Source organism: Salmo trutta, chromosome 8, assembly GCF_901001165.1.
Source record: "Salmo trutta chromosome 8, fSalTru1.1, whole genome shotgun sequence".
NCBI lineage: Eukaryota > Metazoa > Chordata > Actinopteri > Salmoniformes > Salmonidae > Salmo > Salmo trutta.
In genome coordinates, this window is record NC_042964.1 from 50,713,260 (window position 1) to 50,735,582 (window position 22,323).

General features: G+C 45.1%; 3 protein-coding genes across 6 annotated transcripts; all 3 read right to left on the reverse strand.

The window, feature by feature from the left end:
• Positions 1–566: 566 nt before the first annotated feature.
• LOC115199174 (zinc finger protein 135) lies at positions 567–7,296 on the reverse strand. Of its 2 annotated transcripts, XM_029761804.1 has the most exons (9): positions 6,903–7,296; positions 5,347–5,543; positions 4,534–4,632; positions 4,315–4,410; positions 4,075–4,185; positions 3,818–3,941; positions 2,589–3,717; positions 2,109–2,161; positions 567–1,945 (listed from the first exon to the last, which is right to left on the reverse strand). In XM_029761804.1, exons 1-9 carry the CDS (start codon positions 6,934–6,936, stop codon positions 696–698), a joined length of 3,093 nt encoding a protein of 1,030 aa, XP_029617664.1. In that variant the 5' UTR covers positions 6,937–7,296; the 3' UTR covers positions 567–695. The 2 variants fall into 2 exon arrangements, with proteins under 2 accessions (XP_029617664.1, XP_029617665.1); XM_029761805.1 differs by lacking the exons at positions 4,315–4,410; positions 4,534–4,632; positions 5,347–5,543.
• Positions 7,297–7,425: 129 nt separating this feature from the next.
• LOC115199175 (zinc finger protein 540-like) lies at positions 7,426–13,979 on the reverse strand. The gene is made up of 9 exons (XM_029761807.1): positions 13,828–13,979; positions 13,210–13,412; positions 12,857–12,949; positions 12,651–12,746; positions 12,358–12,468; positions 12,070–12,187; positions 11,297–11,960; positions 11,137–11,195; positions 7,426–9,371 (listed from the first exon to the last, which is right to left on the reverse strand). Exons 1-9 carry the CDS (start codon positions 13,940–13,942, stop codon positions 7,855–7,857), a joined length of 2,976 nt encoding a protein of 991 aa, XP_029617667.1. The 5' UTR covers positions 13,943–13,979; the 3' UTR covers positions 7,426–7,854.
• Positions 13,980–14,436: 457 nt separating this feature from the next.
• Positions 14,437–20,548, reverse strand: LOC115199173 (zinc finger protein 135-like). Of its 3 annotated transcripts, none has more exons than XM_029761802.1 (9): positions 19,918–20,548; positions 19,272–19,474; positions 18,889–18,984; positions 18,696–18,791; positions 18,330–18,440; positions 17,899–18,022; positions 16,765–17,719; positions 16,489–16,547; positions 14,437–16,291 (listed from the first exon to the last, which is right to left on the reverse strand). In XM_029761802.1, the coding sequence occupies exons 1-9, from the start codon at positions 19,943–19,945 to the stop codon at positions 14,703–14,705; spliced, it is 3,261 nt and encodes a 1,086-aa protein (XP_029617662.1). In that variant the 5' UTR covers positions 19,946–20,548; the 3' UTR covers positions 14,437–14,702. The 3 variants fall into 3 exon arrangements, with proteins under 3 accessions (XP_029617662.1, XP_029617663.1, XP_029617661.1); XM_029761803.1 differs by lacking the exon at positions 19,918–20,548 and adding an exon at positions 19,804–19,909 and having other exon boundaries at positions 19,272–19,411; XM_029761801.1 differs by lacking the exon at positions 19,918–20,548 and adding an exon at positions 19,804–19,909.
• Between the last annotated feature and the right edge of the window lie 1,775 nt (positions 20,549–22,323).

Sequence of the window (22,323 nt, forward strand, 5' to 3'; positions counted from 1 at the left end):
CCGGGATCGAACCAGGTTCTGTAGTGACACCTCTAGCACTGAGATGCAGTGCCTAAGACCACTGTGCCACTCGGGAGCCCAAGGATCTGACGGGAGCTCACAGGTGCACCTTGTGCTGGGGACCATAAAAGGCCACTTTAAAATGTGCAGTTTTGTCACAACACAATGCCACAGATGAGGCATCAAGTTGAGGGAACGTGCAATTGGTATGCTGACTGCAGGAATGTCCACCAGAGCTGTTGGCAGTCTCACAACCGCAGACCACGTGTAACCACGCCAGCCCAGGACCTCCACATCCGGCTTCTTCACCTGCGGGATCATCTGAGACCAGCCACCCAGACAGCTGATGAAACGGGGGAGTATTTCTGTCTGTAATAAAGCCCTTTTAAGAGGAAAAACTCATTCTGACTGGCTGGGCCTGGCTCCCCAGTGGGTGGGCCTAAGCCCTCCCAGGCCCACCCATGGCTGCACCCCTGCCAATTCATGTGAAATCCATAGATTATGGCCTAATGAATTCATTTCAATTGAATGATTTCCTTATACTGTAACTCACTAAAATCTTTGAATTTGTTGCATATTGAATTTATATTTTAATATTTTAAACACTCCTGGTTGTCTACACAGTCGACAGCTAACTCACCATTACATTCTACCAAATCATTTGACTGAAGTCTGGACAGAGACACAATCATGCCTCAGCAAATCTTAGTGGCATGAGTCTGCTGGTGCATCTTGAGGTGATATGACTGTTTGAACCCTTTCCCACACTCCGAACACAGGTAGGGTTTCTCTCCTGTGTGGGTTCTCAGGTGTCTCTTTAGACGGTTGGCGCTGAGAAAGCTCTTGTCACAATGGGTGCAGGAGTAAGGCCGTACCCCTGTGTGGTAGCGCAGGTGAATGGTCAGGTAGCAGGACTGGGTGAACTGCTTCCCGCAGTGGGAGCACTGGAACGGCTTGTGGCCCGTGTGGAAGCGCTCATGCTTTAGAAGCTCCGCATGGGAGAAAAACCCTTTGCCACAATCGGAGCACAGGAACGGTCTCTCCCCCGAGTGGGTTAGCTCGTGCCTGGTCAGTGTGGCCTTGTACACAAAGGTCTTGTCGCACTGCGAGCAGCTGAACACGTTCTCCCTGGTGTGGCAGCGTTCGTGTTTCTTCATGTTCCTCTCCCTCTTGAAGCTCTTCCCGCAGAATGAGCACATGAAAGGCATTTCTTCGGAGTGGATCTTCATGTGACTTACCAGCCCTCCCTTGTAGAGGAAACCCTTTCCACACTGCTTGCACTGGTGTGGCCTCTCTTTCAGGTGGGTGCGCTGGTGTGCGGTCAGAGCAGCCTTGTAGGCAAAGTTCTTGCCACAGCTGCAGACATGCAACCTCTCCTCTTGGTGTGTGAGCAGATGCCTGTTAAGGTACGTACTACTGCTGAATCCCAAGTCACACCTTGGGCATTTGTAAGAGAGCTCAGCCTCGGTGGCGTTCTCCGTGTGAGTCCGGAGGTGTCTTACCAGCGCAGACTTCCAGGAGAACCGCCGGTCGCATTCCGAACACCGATACACACCGTTCTCCATGTGGTTTTTCTTGTGCTCTGTGTACGCTGACAAGGACTTGAAGTTCTGCCCACAGATCAGACAGTCATGCTTGCGCCCATCCTTGTGTGTCTGTTTGTGCCTCTCTAGTGACTGCTTGAAGGAGAAGCGCCGTCCGCACTGAGAGCACACGTATGGGCGCTCGCCGGTGTGGACGCGCCGATGGTATTTCAGTAAGGACTGAAACTTGTAGCTGCTGTTACAGTCTGGGCAATCATAGTGTCCAGCTTGGCCTGTTTGGTGCGGAGCGGACTGAGCGTCTTCCTGTGCTTCCCCCGAGTGGTTCGTCTCAATGTGCTGCTGGACGGACGCCTCGTCTGAGTTGACGAATGAGCACTCGGGACAGGAGAATGGACACCACCCTGAAGGACCAACAAAGTAAAAGTGAAAACCTGATGGATTCAATAAGGGCAGGATACAAACAATTATTTAAGCAATGTATGTAACAAAATAATACATGTAGGTAACCACTCAACAGACCAAACAATTACACACTTATGCAAACTGATAAGGTAATACATGCACCTGTGTCTCCTTCCTTTGTTGAGACCACTGGTGAGCCATAGGAGTGTTCCTCACTGTTGAAGACAAACAAGTAGGTAGAGGGCAATTACAAGGTAACAGAGTGACACAGACTCAGATTTTTCACATTAAAATGTATGTCAAACAAAAACCAATGATTGCAAAGTTAAACAAACCACAACTATGCACAAGGACTACATTGAACAATTTCCACAGAGAATTTTACAAGGATACATTTACTTGATAAACAGTAGTTTGGTTTCAGAATGACAGTTTGTGCTGTTCATGTTGTCTGTTACCAAACTTAGTTTTTTTTAAATATACATTATAAAGTAAAAAAATCGTAGTCTGTGTCGCTCTGTTACCGTGGAAATGCCCGCCTAGAGCATTAATGCCATGAGATGACAGTTAAGTTACATCTTATTTTTCACTTAAAATACCAAACTTATTTAACCTTAAACTGTCTGCATCCATCTACTTTACCTCTTAAAATGCAATGGTGTGAAACCCTGGGGGTTCATCAAGCTTCCACCCATCCTCCTCTTTGGGGTGGCAACCTTTCCCTTGAGCTTCTGCAGGTTCACCATCTGCACCTTCAAGGTCGGTTTCGTTTTCCTACCACTGGTACGGACCTTGACAAGTGTTACGGCCTTGTCCAGAAGTCCAGGCACCAACACTGCAGGCTCAGACGAAGTGGACTGACCATCACCTTCCTGTTGTTTGTGATCCGCTCCTTCCTGTGGATTGTGACAGGATTTCCCTCCATCCTCCAACACCAGGTCTGTTTCAGGGGGATCAATAGCCACCTCTGCTACAATCTCTTTAATCCCTATATCCTCTTTCTCAGACTTCAGGCTTTTTGTAAGTTCCTGCGTTTTGACCTCAGTGCCCTCTGTGTGAGCCTTCAGGTGTCTCACCATGGCCGACACCCAGTTGAACTTCCTGTGGCACTGTGAGCACTGGTAAGCGCCTTCCTCCATATGGCTCTTCTTGTGCTCTGTGCGGGCTGACAAGGACTGAAAGGTCTCCCCACAGATCAAGCAGTCGTAAACGCGCCCATCCTTATGTGTCTGTTTGTGCCTGTCCAGAGACTGCCTGAAGGAGAAACACCGTCCACACAGATGGCAAACATACGGGCGCTCTCCTGTATGGATGACCTGATGGGCTATTAGTGCAGAGGCAAACTTGAAGCTCTTCTCACAGACTGAGCAGATGTGGGGCCCAGAGGATGTTTGGTGATGGGAGGATGCTGGGTCATCCTCGGCTTCTTCTAGATGCGAGTTGCTCTCCAAGCCCCCCTCTTCATGGTCCTCCATCACTTTCTCCTCTTCCTCCACTTCTTCAGCAGACGTTTCTTTAGGCTCTTCTTCCTTGTCCTCCATGGTCTGACCTTCATCATCGTTCCCATCCTCCACCTCCTCCTGACTCAAACCTAATTCAACCTCTTCATAACCTGTCAGAGTTACAATTTCCACCTCGAAGTCATCCACAAACTCCTGCGAGGGTTCTGACTGGTTGTGACAGCTGGTCTGCTCAGTGCTGATCCCCGTTCTACTGTGTGGCGGGATGGAGAGAGAGGACAGGATGCAATCGCCCATGGCGCAGGGGGGTACTGTTCAAAGAGAAGATGCTACAATTAAAGTCAATCCATTTGGATGAATGCCACGTGCAGTTTTAAAATATGATGCATACTTTTACTACGTGTCACCCACCATGTTGCTCCAAATGTCCAAGACGTTTATGGTGCTGAAGCAGACTCTTCAGATCTGCTGGATGAGATATAACATGGGCACAATCATCCAAGACTGAGGGGGCAGTACCGAGCCATGCTATTGTCTGGGGGATAGATAAAATAGATATGTATCTACTGAATATTCCACTTCACATGGTTCCTTGCAGTTTAATTAATCTGGTACAGCACAATGATTATTAAACAGTAGGTGTGAATGGAAGGTATTCTTTCCCTCACCTGTGCGAGGTCAGGGGTCGGTAACAGTTGAACCAATCTGGACAGGAACTCCCACAGTAGAGTCTGCAGCTCGATGTCATATTGTGGTCCATACTCCACTGGGAATATCTCCTGAGGGATACAGATGAGGAAGAAAACCCCTCCACATTATTTAATATACAGTTAAATGCAATGCAAAACACTTTACTTCATTGACCTGTAAATCCAATGCAAGAGGACATGTGTTCTGTGAAGTCTCACTGTGAAAAAATGCTCTCTCTCATCAGGGTCTTTAAGCAGGGTCTGGACCAGCTCCAGAAAATGAGTCTCTGACGACTCCACCTCTGTGTCACTTACCTGTAGGATACATCAAATAAGGACACATTTGTCCAACACACAGTTCATCTATAGCAGTGCATTTCACTCCACAGGTATTCCAGTCTACTCCAGGAAGAAGGTACTCATTGAAGATCAACTTACATCATTACTGAAGTGGGTAAGTGGTTGAATCATGTACAGCTGGGTTAAGATGACCTGAGGTTCTACAGGATGCTCACTGCGACACAACTCCAGAATGTGCTGCAATAACACATACCCCATGCACCGTTATTCATTAGTTATATAGTTGTAGTACGTCAGACTGTTACCATGGTTACCCATGGCTTTTCAGTCGGACAAAGTCGCCCTAAATCATATGCAGTAGTCTCTACAAGCCAGAATGTTGAATAAAATGATATTTACACTCAATTTACCGGTTGTCCGTGCTGTTGTCCTTTTGGCAGTAGGAAATGAAGAGAACATTTCCACGGTTTGTATTTTCTATCTCCTGACGCATTGCACATGATGCACAATATGCAAACAATAGCCGAACGTTGTCGACCGAAGCATGGCCCCTTCGCAATCAGCTGGAAGCGCATGCGATATACTGCAAATGAAAAGTTGTCAACGTTTGGTCACGCTTGGCCATTGTTTAGATATTGTGCAAGTGTTTACGTCCCATGCATCAGTATTGAAAACATATACAGACCAGCGTACTGAAAGTCGGGCTAATAACACTTCCCTGTGGATATTTTGTCACCGATTACCTCCGACATAAGGATAAAAATCAACAGACAACAGGTAAAGTATGGCCAAATGAAGTTTATTCAACATTCTGACTTGTAAAGGGCCTGTTTTGAAAGTAGTGTGCCTAGACGAGACTAAATCTTCCACTCTTGGATTCTAAAAGGAATCCTAATACATCAGGGCTCTATCCATGCTTCTACACTCACTCATTAACGTTGTAACACTCACCCTTGCTCGCAATCCCAAAATAAGTTGGGCCCTGTGCCTATAGATCAGCAACTCAGGGACCATCTCTGTCACCAGGGAGACAAACTCCGCCAGCATTGAATAATTCATGGCATCTCGCTGTTGCACCACCTGCCATATGGACGCTGACATAAGCTGAATGGGTGGAACCAAGAGGCAGAGGGACAGGAGAGGGAGACCTAAAACAGCATGGAAAAATGTATAAGGGTGCAATCAGACAGAACGTCAAACGCATACACTGTATATACAAAAGTATGTGGACACCCCTTCAAATTAGTGGATTTGGCAAAGTGGTAGGCCACACAAGCTCACAGAACGGGACCGTCGGGTGCTGAAGCGGTCCTTGGTTGCAACACTCACTATAGAGTTCCAAACTGCCTCTGGAAGCAATGTCAGCACAAGAACTGTTTGTCGGGAGCTTCGTGAAATGGGTTTCCATGGCTGACCAGCTGCACACAAGCCTAAGGTCACCATGCGCAATGCCAGGCGTCAGCTGGAGTGGTGTAAAGCTTGCCGCCATTGGACTCTGGAGCGTTCTCTGGAATGATGAATCACGCTTCACCATCTGGTAGTCCAATGTCAAATCTGGGTTTGGCGGAGTCCAGGATTACACTACCTGCCCAAATGCATAGTGCCAACTATAAAGTTTGGTGGAGGAGGAATAATGGTCTGGGGTTGTTTTTCCATAGTTAAGGCTAGGCCCCTTAGTTCCAGTGAAGGGAAATCTTAACACTACAGCATACAATGACATTCTAGACGATTCTGTCCTTTCAACTTTGTAGCAAAAGTTTGGGGAAGGACCTTTCCTGTTTCAGCATGACAATGCCCCCATGCACAAAGCGAGATCCATAGAGAAATGGTTTGTCGAGATTGGTCTGTAAGAACTTGACTAGCCTGCACTGAGCCCTGACCTCAACGAACACCTCTGGGATGAATTGGAACGCCGACTGTGAGCCAGGCCTAATCGCCCAACATTAGTGCCCGACCTCACTAATGCTCGTGGCTGAATGGAAGCTAGTCCCCGCAGCAATTTTCTAACATCTAGTGGAAAGTCTTCACAGGATGTCTAGTGGAGGCTGTTATAGCAGCAAAGGGGGGGACCAACTCCATATTAATGCCCATGACTTTTCAATGAGATGTTCGACGAGTAGGTGTCCACAAACTTTGTCATGTGTTGTACCTTCATTGGCTTGGAAAGAGTATTTCAAAAGAACATTGTAAACAATTTTGAAATCAATCTGCAACCTAGCTAGTGCATTATCTGAAATTGTTAAATAACGTTTCACAACAGTCTTGTGTAATTGAATGTAGCTTATGCATCTTAATTATGGGTACTGGGGCATATTCAGTGGAGCAAATGTTCATAATTGTTGTAGAAATATACGAGTACTGCTTGTCCCGTGGACTTCATTTTTGACTGCAAACACGCTGTGAACATGGTGTATTGCTGAACATACATCAAAATAACAAAAGTAGTAAAAAAATAGTATATGCAGCGGCTGGCATATTTGCATGGTCATTTATTAGATATCGCCTACCTGCATTGTCCGCTGCCGAAAATTCCGAGTCCATTTTGTCGCGTGGGCCAAATGCTGACTGTTGTTACAAAAGTTAGATGGAGGATCCCGTTAGACGACGGGATTTAATGCATCGGTTCCTTCCTGAACGCTACAGATTGTAGCAAATAATGTTGTGTACACTACGTTTGCGTTGTCTACGAATGTTTTACCAATTTAATTGTAAATCAGTTAATAACATGCTTGTAGCCATGAACGACAAGCAATCCGGAAGTGATCCTGGAATTACTGCGCGTCACAACGGGTCCTGTCATCGGATAGTTCACCAAGGAATGATTCAATCGGCATCCAACAGATCTTTTGCACAAAGCTACTCAAAGCCTATTGTTTTCACTACATGGGCCTAACCTGTTCCCCCCGCCCAACTGATTTCATTTTAATTACTGGTATGTGTGTCAGAGAGACAGAGGGCTACAAAGTAGAACAAAATACATGTATTGTACTGGGAACTGTAAAGACAAGGAGACAAGTTGGCATCCACCTAAGGCTGTTCATTACGTAACAGAACATTTTACTAATCTTTGACATTCTTCAAAAGTTATTGACAAACATTTTAATTTACCAGCGCTTCCAATAGACCAGCTACTGATTGACTACTAATTGTATGATCATAGCACTGATTTTACAGTTTAAAAAACTGTTGCATTTAAGATGCTGAGCATATACAGTTTACAATAAAATAAGCCAAGGACATGATTGAGTTGCAACTCCCTTTGACCAGACACAAAATAATAATTGACAGCTATATTTCAATGGCCATGAGCCAGACTGACAATATATCTTATTTTAGAGATCTAATGGTGTTGAAAGATCTTCCTTGACAGAGACATTGTAGAATATAATAGCTGTGAAGGTACATTTACTTTAATTAATTGTGTCTGCCATTTTTGCCAATTGTGCTGCTGCCCTTACTTCACGCTTGGTTGGAATGTTCTCCAAAGTCTGAGCTCTGGACTGCCTCTGTCCCTGAGTGGTTCTCCATGTGTTTCTTCAGTTTGGACGAGGTGGGAAAGTTTTTCATACACTGGTTACAGACAAATGTCTGCACCCCTGTATGAAAGCGTTTGTGTCGTGCCAAGTCTGACGAACTCCTAAACTTCAGCTGACAATCAGGGCAGGGGTAAGGGCGTTCCCCTGTGTGAATGCGGATGTGTAGTTGTACCTCTGCGGGGGTGAGAAACGTCTTCCCACAGTGGACGCAGGGGAATGGTCTTTCCCCTGTGTGTATGAGATGGTGCCTGGTCAGAGCGTATGGTTTGGTGAATCCTTTCCCACAATAAGAGCAAGGGTAAGGGCGCACGCCGGTGTGGGAGATGATATGTTCCTGTTGGGATTTTTTGCTCTTAAACCTCTTGTCACACTGATTGCAAGCGTACGGTCTCTCATCAGTGTGGGAGCGGTGGTGCTTGGACAGCTCCCCCTGGGACAGAAAGCTCTTCCCACACTGAGAGCAGAGGAAGGGTCTCTCCCCAGTGTGCATTCTCTCATGTCTGCTCAGGATGGATATCAATGTGAACCTCTTGGGACAGTAGGAGCACTGGAAAGGCCTCTCGCCTGTGTGAACTATTTGGTGTTTCTTGAGCAGGAAGAGGAAGGAAAAGCATCTCCCACACTGGTTACACTGGTGCGGTCGCTCGCCGCTGTGGGAGAACATGTGCCTCTTCACATCAGCTTTGCGCGTATAGCTCTTGTCGCAGTGCGGGCACTTGAACTGCCGCTTTACCAGGTGGGTCTGCCGGTGTTGGGAGCGAGCCAGCAGGGAGTGGAAGCTTTCGCCACACTGCTGGCAGATGTACTGGAGGCTGGTCCCGTGGCTCTTCCTGTGCTCCAGCAACTCCGAGGAGGAGGGGAAGCTCTTGCCACAGATGGAGCAGAGGTGGGGCAGGTCGCTCTCGCCCAGGTGGGAACTTCTGTGGTGGGCTGTCAGAGAGCGGAGGTTGGCAAAGGAGCTCCCGCACTGCTGGCAGGGGAAAGAGATGGATGTCCCGCCATGTTTCTTCTCATGCTTGGTCAGGTCCCACGAATGCTGGAAGGTCCTGTCGCATTGAGAGCAGTGGAAAGGTCTCTCACCGGTGTGGGTGAGCTGGTGTCTCCTCACATCTGAGGAGCGAGTGAAGATCCTACCGCACGTGGCGCATGTGTGGGCCTTATGGTAGCCTTTTGCTTTCGTGGGAGTTCCAGCATTAGCGGTTTGATTCTCAGAGTTTTCAGTTATTAAAGTTTTTGAAGAAAGGAGAGGTTTGATTGATGTGAATATCTGGCCAGTGTTATCGGGACATGGTGAAACCTCTGCTCTGTTTTTCCCAGACACATTGGGCTTGTTGTACTCCTCTGTGTGAATGCTTTGCATGTGGAGGTGAAGGCTCTTTTCCTCCAGACTGTGGTAGGCACACTTAGGGCAGGTAAAGGGGGTCACCTTGTCAGATCCACCTGGGAGACAGAAGTCAGACAAGGCATGTTTTATTTGCATGGCTTGGGAATGAAATAAAAGGCATGCTCATTGAAAAATATCTTGAGACCACACAATGAAAGACATGTAAATATACAATAAATCTCTTCCAAACATTTGTTTTTTTTGCAAATTTTGGTCCCTCAGTTCTTGCTACTGTAAATATGTATAGTTGAAATCGGAAGTTCACATACACCTTAGCCAAATACATTTAAACTCAGTTTCACAATTCCTGACATTTAATCCTAGTAAAAATTCCCTGTCTTAGGTCAGTTAGGATCACCACTTTATTTTAAGAATGTGAAATGTCAGAATAATAGTAGAGAATGACATTCCCAGTGGGTCAGAAGTTCACATACACTCAATTAGTATTTGGTAGCATTGCCTTTAAATTGTTTAACTTGGATCAAACATTTTGGGTAGCCTTCCACAAGCCTCCCACAATAAGTTGGGTGAATTTTGGACCATTCCTCCTGACAAAGCTGGTGTAACTGAGTCAGGTTTGTAGGCCTCCTTGCTCACACATACTTTTTCAGTTCTGGGCAAAGATTTTCTATATAATTGAGGTCAGGGCTTTGTGATGGCCAGTCCGATACCTTGACTTTGTTGTCCTTAAGCCATTTTGCCACAACTTTGGAAGTATGCTTTGGGTCATTGTCCATTTAGAAGACCCATTTGCGACCAAGCTTTAACTTCCTGACTGATGTCTTGAGATGTTGCTTCAATATAACCACATAATTGTCCTACCTCATGATGCCATCTATTTTGTGAAGTGCACTAGTCACTCCTGCAGCAAAGCACCCCCACAACATGATGCTGCCATCCCCGTGTTTCACGGTTGGGATGGTGTTCTTCAGCTTGCAGCCTCTCCCTTTTTCCTCCAAACATAACGATGATCATTATGGCCAAACAGCTCTATTTTTTGTGTCATCAGATTAGAGGACATTTCTCCAAAAAGTACGATCTTTGTCCCCATGTGCAGTTTCAAACCGGTCTGTTTTTTTTATGCCGGTTTTGTTGCAGTGGCTTCTGCCTTGCTGAGCGGCCTTTCAGGTTATGTCTTTATAGGACTCGTTTTACTGTGGATATAGATACTTTTGTACCCGTTTCCTCCAGCATCTTCACAAGGTCCTTTGCTGTTGTTCTGGGATTGATTTGCAGTTTTCACACCAAAGTACATTCATCTCTAGGAGACAGAACGCGTCTCCTTCCTGAGCAGTATGATGGCTGCGTGGTCCCATGGTGTTTATACTTGCGTTTTATTGTTTGTACAGACGAACGTGGTACCTTCAGGCATTTGGAAATTGCTCCCAAGGATGAACCAGACTTGTGGAGGTCTACAATTTTTGGCTGGGCTGATTTATTTTCCCATGATGTCAAGCAAAGAGACACTGCATTTGAAGGTAGGCCTTGAAATATCAGAAGCTTCTAAAGCCGTGACATCATTTTCTGGAATTTTCCAAGCTGTTTAAACCCACTGGAATTGTGATACAGTGAATTATAAGTGAAATAATCTGTCTGTAAACAATTGTTGGCAAAATTACTTGTATCATGCACAAAGTAGATGTCCTAACCGGCTTGCCAAAACTATAGTTTGCTAACAGGAAATTTGTGGAGTGGTTGAAAAATGAGTTTTAATGACTCCAACCTAAGTGTATGTAAACTTCCAACTTCACTGTATATAACCATTTCCCTGATGACTGTCAGAATAGTCACTGTCAGAATAGTTGGAGAGCTCATTATTACCGGCTTCTCTTCCCCTGGGTGAGATGACATAAACCACGCTTGAGGCCTCACCGTTGTTCCTGTGATTAAAAACGAACACAAAAATATCACTAATTTGATGACAAAATGGCATATTCCTTTTTAAATGACAGTACTCCTATTCTCTAATCATCAGTCATACTTGTTCTCAGTGTTCTTTTTCCTCCGCCAAGTTCTTGGTGTCTTCGACTGCAGCCGTGTAGACCGCCTCACAGTTGACGTCGCAGGTTGTTGGGTTTGAAAGTTGACCACATGGGATGTGTCCTTCCCTTCCTGGTTCACACATACATTCACAGTCTCTGATTGGCCGTCCTGATCTGCCACCACCTCATCTTGGACATCCTTTTTGACTGCTAGTGTCTCTGTCGCAGTTCCAATGTCTTCACTTATATTAACGGCTTCATCTGCTTGCTCCACCGGAACACTCACTGTGTCCATCTCTTCCTCGGCTGCACTCATCTCCTCCCCCACGTAGCCATATTCTTCAACGACTGTCATCTCCAGATTCATATCCTCAGCTTTAAGTTCAACCACCTCCTCCCGCAGTGGAGAGGCGTTTGACGATACGTATTCCTCGTTCATTGTCTCTACAATCTCTTCTTCCACCTCTGTTCCAACCTCCACTTCAGTGTAAACTGTTACTACTACAGCATCAGTGTCCTCTAAAGACATGGGGCCCAGCACGTCTGCCGAGTTATGTGACGACTCTGATCGGGTGACAAAAGTGGTCGGCTCAGTGGTGACCACCATTTTAGGGGTGGACAGAGAGGAGAGGATGTTGTCGCCCATGGAGGAGGAGAGAGCAGCTGAACGAGAGAAAACAAGAACTGTGTCATAAAACGACCTGCGAGTTTTAAACAGTACTGTGCTACAAAACGTTGCATCATGATTTGGTAATCATTACAGGAGACTTACAAGGTCCTTTTAAATGTCCAAAACTCTTATGGTGCTGGAGAATGAGGTTCAGATTCTCTGGGGTCGACTGCATACACTCCTCCAGGACTGAAGGGGCAGAGCTGAGCCATGTCGCCGTCTGAAAGGGAATGTCTTTTAGAAATGCATTTTATATTCAATCAACGTAGCCTAAAGAATTGTGTCCGTCTTCCCAAAATGTACTATGCCTAACCTGTGCTGGATTTATGCTACATCCAATATCAGAAAGGCTAAATTGCCAGAAGCTATGTATGCCATAATGCTCAATACCTGCTTGAGGTCTGGTACTGGAAACAGTTGTTCCAGTCTGGAGAGGAACTCCCATGTTAACGTCTGTACCGCTGTGTCATAATGTCGGCCATATTGTTCCGGGAACACCTCCTGTTGGGGGAACATTATTTAAATGGAGGCAAGGCGATGGATTGTAACTTCAAGTACTTGTTTTTCTTGAAGGCCTGGACGAGTAACTTTTCCCAGGCATGACACTCCCATTGTTTTCAGTAAAACCTTGGCGTAAGCAGCGCGGTCCTGCAAGAGGCTCACAGCGCCGAGTGTAAAAGTACCTGAAAGAAGCACTCCCTCTCGACAGGGTCCTTTAGCAGTGATTGGACAAGCACGACAAAATTGGATTCAGATGCTTCCACTTCTGCATCTCTGTACTGCAAGACAGTAAACAGATACAATCATCTCATCACATAGTGGCTGTGTGCACTCAAATCCACTTGGAAAACAACCAAATTCTGTTCTAAAAGGACTATAGCCCACTTACTCCTGTGCATCCTGGAGTAACAGTGGGCATTCTGTCCAGGTAAGGTTGGATGGTTTGAGGGTCTGCAGGGCCTCGGCACAGCTCCAGAACCAACTGAATCACAAGCAGTAGAAACAAGTATTAACTGTGGTACAAACCTGTAGCTGGAGAAACCATGTCATTGTCACCTCTCAATCAACTCAGGTGGGGAGAACCCATTCATAGGATTACAGACAGTTACATAATGTATAGAACAGACCCAATTCTCTACTCATCATCATAGGAAAATCTCTTCTGTTCAATATATTTCATTTGCGCTTTTCAGGGATCTCCATCCAACTGAATAACCCTATGCCCCCTGACTCGTGTCTCACCCGTGCTCTCAGACCTAGAATGAGCTGAGCTCTATGTCTGTGGCTCAGCAGCTCTGGAATGGCCTCTGTCACCAGAGTCACAAACTCCTCCAACTTCTCATAGTGCCTCACATCTCTTTGTTGAGCCACCTGCCACATGGCAGCAGACAGGAGCCGCAAGGGTGGAACCAGGAGGCGCAGAGAAGAAAGACTGAGAACTGGATCTGAAATGTAGGTGTACAAATGGACAAACATTCAATCAGAACACTGTTCAAAAATATATACAGTGTTAATATATCATTATGTCTGTCAGCTAAAGATGGCAAGCATGCATTTCTCATCCAGTCGTTACAGGATGGGGCTCCATAGAACATAAGAGTAGCATCAGACATTAGCTTTGTCAGGATTAATTTGCATTAAGCAATAACTTTACTATTGAAATTGTCTTTACTTTAAATTGATAGCTAGTTAGATAGGATTACAAGTACACTTGGCTTAACAAGGCAGTCATAACAACCGATTTTAGCCCGTGATCAACTGATAGCTAAATATGCCACTTTTTCCATGGGGCTTTTGATATTAGTTCTGCAGATATTAGCTAGCATGGTAACGTTAGCTAGAAGTTATTTTCTTACACACCATTGATGTCTTTAGATAGTCCACATGCATCCATGGCTAGAAATATACGTATGTAAAAGCGCAGAATAATTTTGAACAAAATTACTTGACTGCTCCCCAACGAGCGAAGTAACATCGATCTACTTCCCCAAAACTTCCGGTACCCAAGACTGGACTCAATTTTCGTTCCGCCTGTACCTTTTCCAAAATAAAAGTCATAGAATAAGCCCTCCAAGCTGCCGGCCTACATTACTACTAACATGGCTCTGTGTTAGATTTTAGTTGATTTCCTTTTGAAAAATATTGTAGCCTACCGCAAGACAAAAATAAGCAACTTTACTTTTATTACCTTCTCTCTTCTTTTAATAAGGAATACTACGTTAAAGATACAGAAGTTTTTCCTCTGGGGGTGCTGATGAGTCAAAATGGAGAAATACTGTATCGTCTATTGACCGAGATAGCAGATTGATTAATATTATGTATATCAGCCATAAAGACAACTCAAGCCTACATTTGAGAATACATATTTTCCCTCAGTTTTGAACATAGAGGCTTGGCACTCGCCTCTCAACAACCAGCCTGTGTACCGGTAGCAACTGTCCTCTTCATTCTGCAAAGAAAGGTACGCAATACTTCTCTCTTTTTAATGTCAAAACAAGGTGAATAATCTAAATAAAATGCCCTTTGATGTATGATTCCTGACAGCAAAAAGCACATCTCAAAAATACAATGAAATTCCAAGCAGTGACAGAATTAACAATTCACAGTATGATGCTCAACTCTTGTTACAGGCCTCTAATACAAAGGGCCTGTTTTACTTTACATTTCCAAAAAACAACAAATGATCCACCAAAAGACACTACAACATATGAATAGCAAATGACACACCAATATCCTCAACAAACAGCCTCAGCTGCTGCATGAGTTCGCTCGTGTGTCCGCAGCAGATGCAATCTGTTGTAAGCCTTCCCACATTCAGTACACACGTATGGCTTCTCTCCCGTGTGGCTGAGCATGTGTCTCTTCAGTGGAGTGGTGCTGTTATAGCGATTTCCACACACGCTGCAGGAGTAGGGCTTCTCTCCTGTGTGTATCCGCTGATGTACTGTAAGATAGCAGGACTGGGTAAAACTTTTCCCACACTGCGCACATTTGAATGGTCGTTCTCCAGTGTGGTAGCGCTGATGTTTCACCACTTCGGAGTAAGTTAAGAAACTTTTACCGCACTGAGAGCACATATGTGGCCTCTCCCCTGTATGCATGCGATTATGCCTGGTCAGATCAGTCGACTTGGAAAATCTCTTCCCACACTGGGAGCAGGGGAAAGGACGCTCCCCTGTATGAGTCTGTAAGTGTTTCTTTAAAAACCGATTGGCCTTGAAAGTCTTTCCACACTCGAGACAAGGGAAGGGTCTCTCCTCTGAGTGACACTGAAGGTGTTTTGACAATTCACCAGAGGACAGAAAGCTTTTTCCACAGTCAGGGCAAAGAAATGGTCTCTCTCCTGTGTGAATTCTCTCATGTCTAGTCAAGATCTGTAGTTGTGTGAATCTCTTTGGACAATGAGAGCACTGGTAAGGCCGCTCACCTGTATGAGTTCTCTGGTGTTTGATCAAGTTCGATAGCCTTGAGAAACTTTTAGGACAATGGGAACACAGAAATGAACCCTCTTCCTTATGAGCATTCAAGTAGTGTTGCCTAAGACAAACTAGCTGTGTGAAGTTAATTTTGCACATAGAACACTGGAATGGTCGAGCGCCATTGTGCATTTGCATGTGTTTTGTGAGGGCATCAGAGTTTTGACATTTCTTCAAACACTGGTTGCACTGCAGAGTGTCACCACCGGAGTGAATCAGCTGGTGTCGCTTCATTTGGGATATCTGACTGAAAGACATGTCACATTCTGGACATTTGTGTTGACCGTCTTCGCTGGGACACTGCTCACTCTCAAGGCCTGCTGGGAGGTTTAACTTGATCCCAACGTCATCATCAGAGACTAAATGAGCCACACTGCAGTGTGTATTTAGATCTTCCGCCCGATCGAAGCCCTCTCCACACGCGCAGCACTGGAACGGCCTTGACCCTAGGCCCTTTCGCTGGTGTCTTTTCAAGTCGAAGGAGTACTGGAAAGTCTTCCCACATTGGGTGCACCTGTAAGGCCGCTCCCCAGTGTGGGATCTCTGGTGTCTCCTCATATCTGTCGCTCGAGAGAAGGTCTTTCCACACACAGAGCATGTTTTGGAGCGTGATGCATGCCTGCCAGACTTCCCCAGTGTGTGGGGAATGTCTGAGAGACATGGGTTCAGAGGGGTGCTGCTGGAAGACCCTGGAGGGGTTTCTGTTTCATTTTCTCCAGCAGCAAGTATCCTTCTGTACTCCTCTGGGTGAAACTCTTTAAGGTGTTGCCGGAGGGTCACCTCGTCGGCATGGTTAAAAGAGCACTGAGAGCAGGCGAACACAAGAGAGGGAGCCTCCACCGTCCCACCTGCAGGGGAACAGAGAAAGGAGCATACTGTATATTTAGAAAGTTATCAAAAATGATAATCCAACTTATTCTGAGCCAGGCATCTGGACCATACTCAACATTGCCAATTAAAATGATTAAACATTCTGAGAATTCTAACGATATCCAAGTGTACCTACAGTGCCATAGAAACCTTGTGTTGATATAACATTGCAAACCTTTATTTCCATACAGTGTGGAGCTGTCAGAAGTGGCGCTGAGGTCTTCAGAGTCTTCCCTAAAGATAGCGATAAAGCACAATTGATGTCCAATGACACCGCACTTGATTGATTTTATTTGACAGTTTAACTAAGCCATACAAACAGTACAAACATTTTTAAAACGTGACAGGGAAAACACAATGAAGTCAATGACACATTTCCATTGTGATCCTTTTAAAGTAAATAGTGAAATTGCTTTAAAACCTTAAGTCCCCTCCCACCCCTCATTCTTACCTTGGGTCTGGAGGCAGGTATAAAGGGACGCCCCAGGTCCCATTAGCCTCCTCCTTCAATGCCTTGAGCTGCCCTCCATTGGGTCCTTTTGATCCCACTGTCTTCATCCGGAGCCTTGTGTTTCTTCTCAATGGTTGAGAGGGGGAGGACATTTGGAGAGGCAGGTCACTGACGTCCAGTCTCTGGAACCCTAATGTGGATTTTTGGTGCAGACAGGATGTGACCAGTTCAGGCTGGTTCATTACTTCTTGTGGCGTACATTGGGAACTTCCTAGATCCTTATCAGTTTGGGGGACAGCTTCATTTCTCTCCTGCTCATCCTTCTCAGTCCCCTCCTCTGTGACCCCATTTTCTTCATGTAGGTTCTCATTGTGGGTGGACGGTCTGTCAATTGTATTCTCTGCACATATAGGCCCAACTAACTCCTGATGTTCAACATGCTCCACCTCCTCATAAATAATTTCCACCTCTCTATTCATTGACTCCAAATCCACACACACATCCCCCACCTCTGCACAGAAAACGTCTTCCTCTGTGTTCATGTCACTGGTTTTCTCTGAAACAAGCTCAGCGTCTCCGTTAGGAAGCCCCACTTCCTCACAAATAACCCCCACTTCTTCCTCTTGACGGTCTTCCTCGCTTTGCATGGCTACCATCTCCCGCTCTTCCCCATTCAACTCAACCTGACTGTCTCTTTGGTTCTGTGACTCAGTCTTCTCTATACTAAACTCCCTTTCCTCACTGGTGTATGTACTGGTCCCCAGCTCCACTTCTGCATACTCCGTCACTACTACAGACTCAGTTTCCATCTCTTCACCATATAAGGCTGGGTCCATACAGCCATCCATCAACTCTGATTGGATCTCTGTTTCTGTCTTTCTAGTGGCCGTCACCACTACCGGAGTGAGAGACAGAGAGGAGAAGATGCAGTCACCAGCAGAGGAGGAAGAAGTTGCTGATTGAGAGGTAGAAGGAGACAATTACAGTGAGATGTTATTTATTTTAATAAACTGCTGGGATGATATGAATAAAGGGGGAATGTTACAATCCTAAAAGCATTTCATTGAATCATTCAAAGTAGCAATTTGCATACCTCCTTTACTAATTCTGGATTATTATTTTGAAGTGGTTTACCATTGGTGTCCAAATATCCTAGTTCTCTATGATGTTGCAGTAGAGTCTTCAACTGCAGCGGCTGAGATAGGGAGTTGACACACTCTTCCAAAACAGAGGGTGCAGCATTGAGCCAAGACACTGTCTACGAGATGGGGAGCAAACATTAATATATGTATCAATCGGTCCAGTTGTTCTTCAATAAAATATTCTAAATGCCCATTATCTTAAATAAAATGCTCCAAGATGTCTCATCATGTCTAATACATATACAGAGAAACCAATGTAACGTTTTGTGAAGAGTGCTGCAGTGCGCCACATGAGATGTGTCAGCATGTTAATTCATCGTGGGCATTATGACATGAAAGAAAGATGCAGACATTCAAATAAGCCAACTTTATTCACAAGCTCATGCTTGATAACGGAGGTCCGAGAAGGTTCTGCATGAGTACCTGTTTGAGGTCTGGTACTGGAAGGAGCTGCTCCAGCCTGGAGAGAAACTCCCACATTAATCCTTGCAGGGCAGAGTCATACTTGGGTCCATAGTCTACAGGAAACACTTCCTAATGGGAGAGATGAAAAAGACAGGGGGATCAATTATTTGGCTGGCTACTTTTCACATAGAATTTTTCTTTCAAAGATTAAATGTAGCCTAAGAACATGAAGCGATAATACACCTATCACAAAAACATAAAACATTGAAAATGTAGCCTAGATATTACTAGTTTCATCTGTTTTGTTATACCAATGTTGACGGACCATACAAATGTTCAAACTTTGGTGTTTAACAAACTGAACCAACAAAACCATATACTGACCTGGAAGAAATGTTCTCTCTCAACTGGGTCTTGGATAAGAGTTTGTACCAGTGCAAGGAAATTTGATTTAGAGGCTTCCGCTTCTGCGCAACAAAACTGGGGAAAAAACCTCTTGAATAAATGTACTGTAATTCTGACAAGATCGAGTGAGAGAACATCATTACAGAGGATTGAGGAATATCTTAAGACTCACGTCTGTATCCCCCAGGTGTGATCTTGCAGCGTGGATCCTGTCCAGATGGCTCTGAAGTCCTGCTGTCTGCTCCGTGCGGCACAACTCCAAAACCAACTGGGGGGGAAAAAACAGATTATTCCTACAAGAACACTGTTGGGTAAACAACTTGGCCTAACCTTTCTCTTCAAATATTCCATTCCCTGTTGCTTCATGACTAGAATATAATTCCTTACAACTCATTACTAAATTAGCTATGTTCTTTTCAAGTTACAGGACAAATCTAGATATATAGATTTTGTGTTTTTCATTCCTGGTTCTTTTGGACTGTGAAAGATGTGTAGGCACGATGACATCAGAGTCAAAGTTACTGCAAATAATCATCACCTCTCTCTCTCACTCACCTTTGCTCGTAAGCCCAACATGAGCTGGGTTCTCTGTCTAAAACTGAGCAGCTCTGGAACCATCTCTGTAACAAACGTCACAAACTCTTCTAGTTTCCCGTAGTCCATTATATCCCCTCGTTGGGCCACTTGCCACATCGCTGCAGAAAACAGCCGCAGCGGTGGGATGAACAGGCGCAGGGCAGGTAGAGGAAAAGATAACCCTATGAATGGACATATCGCAGGCAGTAAGCAGCTGCACTGACTGGGCAAAACAACAGCAAACAAATAGCTAGTCTATGACTAGAAGAGTATAACATTGATACTACTAGCTATAGCTAACTACGCAATGCATTTTAAGTAGATTATGTCTGAATGCAGATCGCATAAAAGCGATCATAAACGGAAATAAGCATGGATTCCATACATAGTTACACCATAAGTAGCTAGCTAGAGGGCTACGATTGGAAAGTTGGCTTATTAGCTGGAACCCCTGCCTGCTTCTGTCTGGTGGAAGCTTCCAATCAGTTCCCTGCGACAACTATAAACTTACCCGTATTCACCACCGGCTCTGTTAAGTTCCGATAATCCATTATTATCAGTCACAGGGACGTCCTAAACTAAACCCAAACAATCATTTATTCATTTGGCTGAAATATCTGTTTACCTGGAAGTAATTTTTTTCTTCTTCTCATTTTGCAGGAAGTCGCTTAAAAAACATTAGTTCCGGTTTATATTCGCCTTCAGAATAAAAGTTACGATCATGGGAAACGCTATATCACAGAACAATGAGACAGGCATTTTTTTGTAAGTAAATGACATTTATTCACATTAAATGACAAAACAGGATTCAAGCTAACATGACATCCTTTTGTGCAAACCTCTACAAGCCCTATGTCGGGTCATCCCACTTTAGCCAACGCAGAAAGAGCAAGCACTCCACCCATGCCCATCTCCAAGTCGTAGTCCATTCTGAGCCATAGAGGTGACTCTAGTCGTCCTTGAATTTGCCGTTGATATAGGACCCAGTCCAGGATTAGCCTCCAGTCTGTAAAGTAGACAAGGGCACCTCCGCCCACCGATCCCTAACCAGCCATTGTGGGAACCCACGTCCTGGCGAGGGCAATGTATTTTGGCCCAATCAACTTGTTTAGCACTTGCACCATTCTGAACACTGATTGAGCTATATCTGAACACTGATTGGATGTATAAATATGAGGCATCCGCTTGGCGTTTCGACTCGGAAGCCCACTGGCGGGCAATGGGAGAAGATGGAACGAGATGGATTTTGGCCTACATTCTGCACATTTTACCTCATTAATGAAACATTTGATCACAATACAGTTTTCGATTCCCAAAACTAAAATATGTTATGAATAGAGTGGACTAAGTTTTGTCCAAGTTTTTTTAATCGCGTTGTTTAGGAGTGAAAAGTCGAAATGCACGTTATTGCACACGTGCATTTCAGGGTAGGCGTTACCTAACGGATATATGCAGATGTTTGCTAGAACGGGCCAATAGGATCTCGTGCTTGGCTCTGCCCACCTCCTTGCTTGTTCTTCCTACTATGACTCATCTGTTCCCATTGGAAACTAGATGGATTTTGCCGTGGTATATCTTTGGCCATATCGACTCTAGTAATCAGTGAATCATTTCACAGCTGCTAATATAATGCAATAAACTCCTCTGATGTTGCCAAAAAAGTCAATTTAATTCAAATGACAAAAAAATATGAATCTACAGCACGTTTCATACAATATTAAAATAAAAGGTTAATAAAAGAAATGTAACCATAAAAATATTGAGTGCATTCTCAATGAAAAGTTCAGCAATCACAGAAAAAAGTATTGGACTGGATATACCCACTATGATAAGTAGTTTAAAGGAAAATTCCACCCAAAAATGATCTTTAAAAAAAAAATGTAATTAGTCTATTGATGATGTTTCGCTTGTCAGGAATCAAGTTTAAGATATGTAACTTTTAAAGTGCATTCGGAAAGTATTCAGAGCCCTTGACTTTTTCCACATTTTATGTTAACAACCTACACACAATACCGAAGGTTACGTATATAACCACGGATATGTGAGCTATTTGGATCACTCCAATATATTGGTATCACTCCGCGGTGGAGGGATACATCGGAGGTGAGGATTAACAGATTTACTCCTGTGTACACCTGTGTCACGGCTGGGGTCCGCCCCTACATATAGACCCCAAGGCCGCGACATGCGTTCTCTACATCGTTTTTGAGGCGCCTCTAGCACCGTAGAGGATTGGAGTGATCCAAATAGCTCACATAACCGTGGTTACATACATAACCTTCGTTATATTTCACTATATTGGATCACTCCAATATATTGGTATACCCGTACCAGATTAGTCGGTGCTAGAGAGACCTGACCAGCCAGCGGCGAAGTCCCAGTGCGGGACCGAGACGCAGGGGCCGTCAATGTGGAAGGGGAGGCGACACCCAGGACCACTGAAGCAACCGCAGAGGGAGGTGCCACATTTACCTGATAGTACCTAGCAAAAAGTGCAGGAGGACAAAGCAGACAAAGAGCTGGTCTGTTGTTCTAACTGACCGTGTCCGCTCCACATAGGCACAACATGCCGGAGGGAGGCCCAGAATCCCCTGCCACTGCCGGGGGGGTCGTAAGCAGACAGGATAAAAGGTATGTTCACATACCTGTCTGACAGAACCTTCGGGAGGAATGAAGGGTTTTGGCGGAGATGCACTCCTCCCCCCGGGGTCCATCCGGTAGCACTCAGAACTTACTGAAAGAGCATGGAGCTCACCCACCCTCTTCATGGAAGTAATCGCTACCAAGAAGCCACCTTCATAGAGAGGTGTTTCAGGGAGGCAGACTCTAACAGTTCGAAAGGCAGATCTGGATGTGTGCCAAGACCATATCCAGATCCCAGCCCGCCACTGAGCGGGTCCTAGCTGGACACAGGCGACGAACCCCCTTCATAAACCTGTCCATCCACCCCACATGGCAGGCAGATATAGCGGCCAAATACCCTCTCAGTGATAGGCTGTCAAGCCCTCATCCAAGCGAGACTGCAGGTATT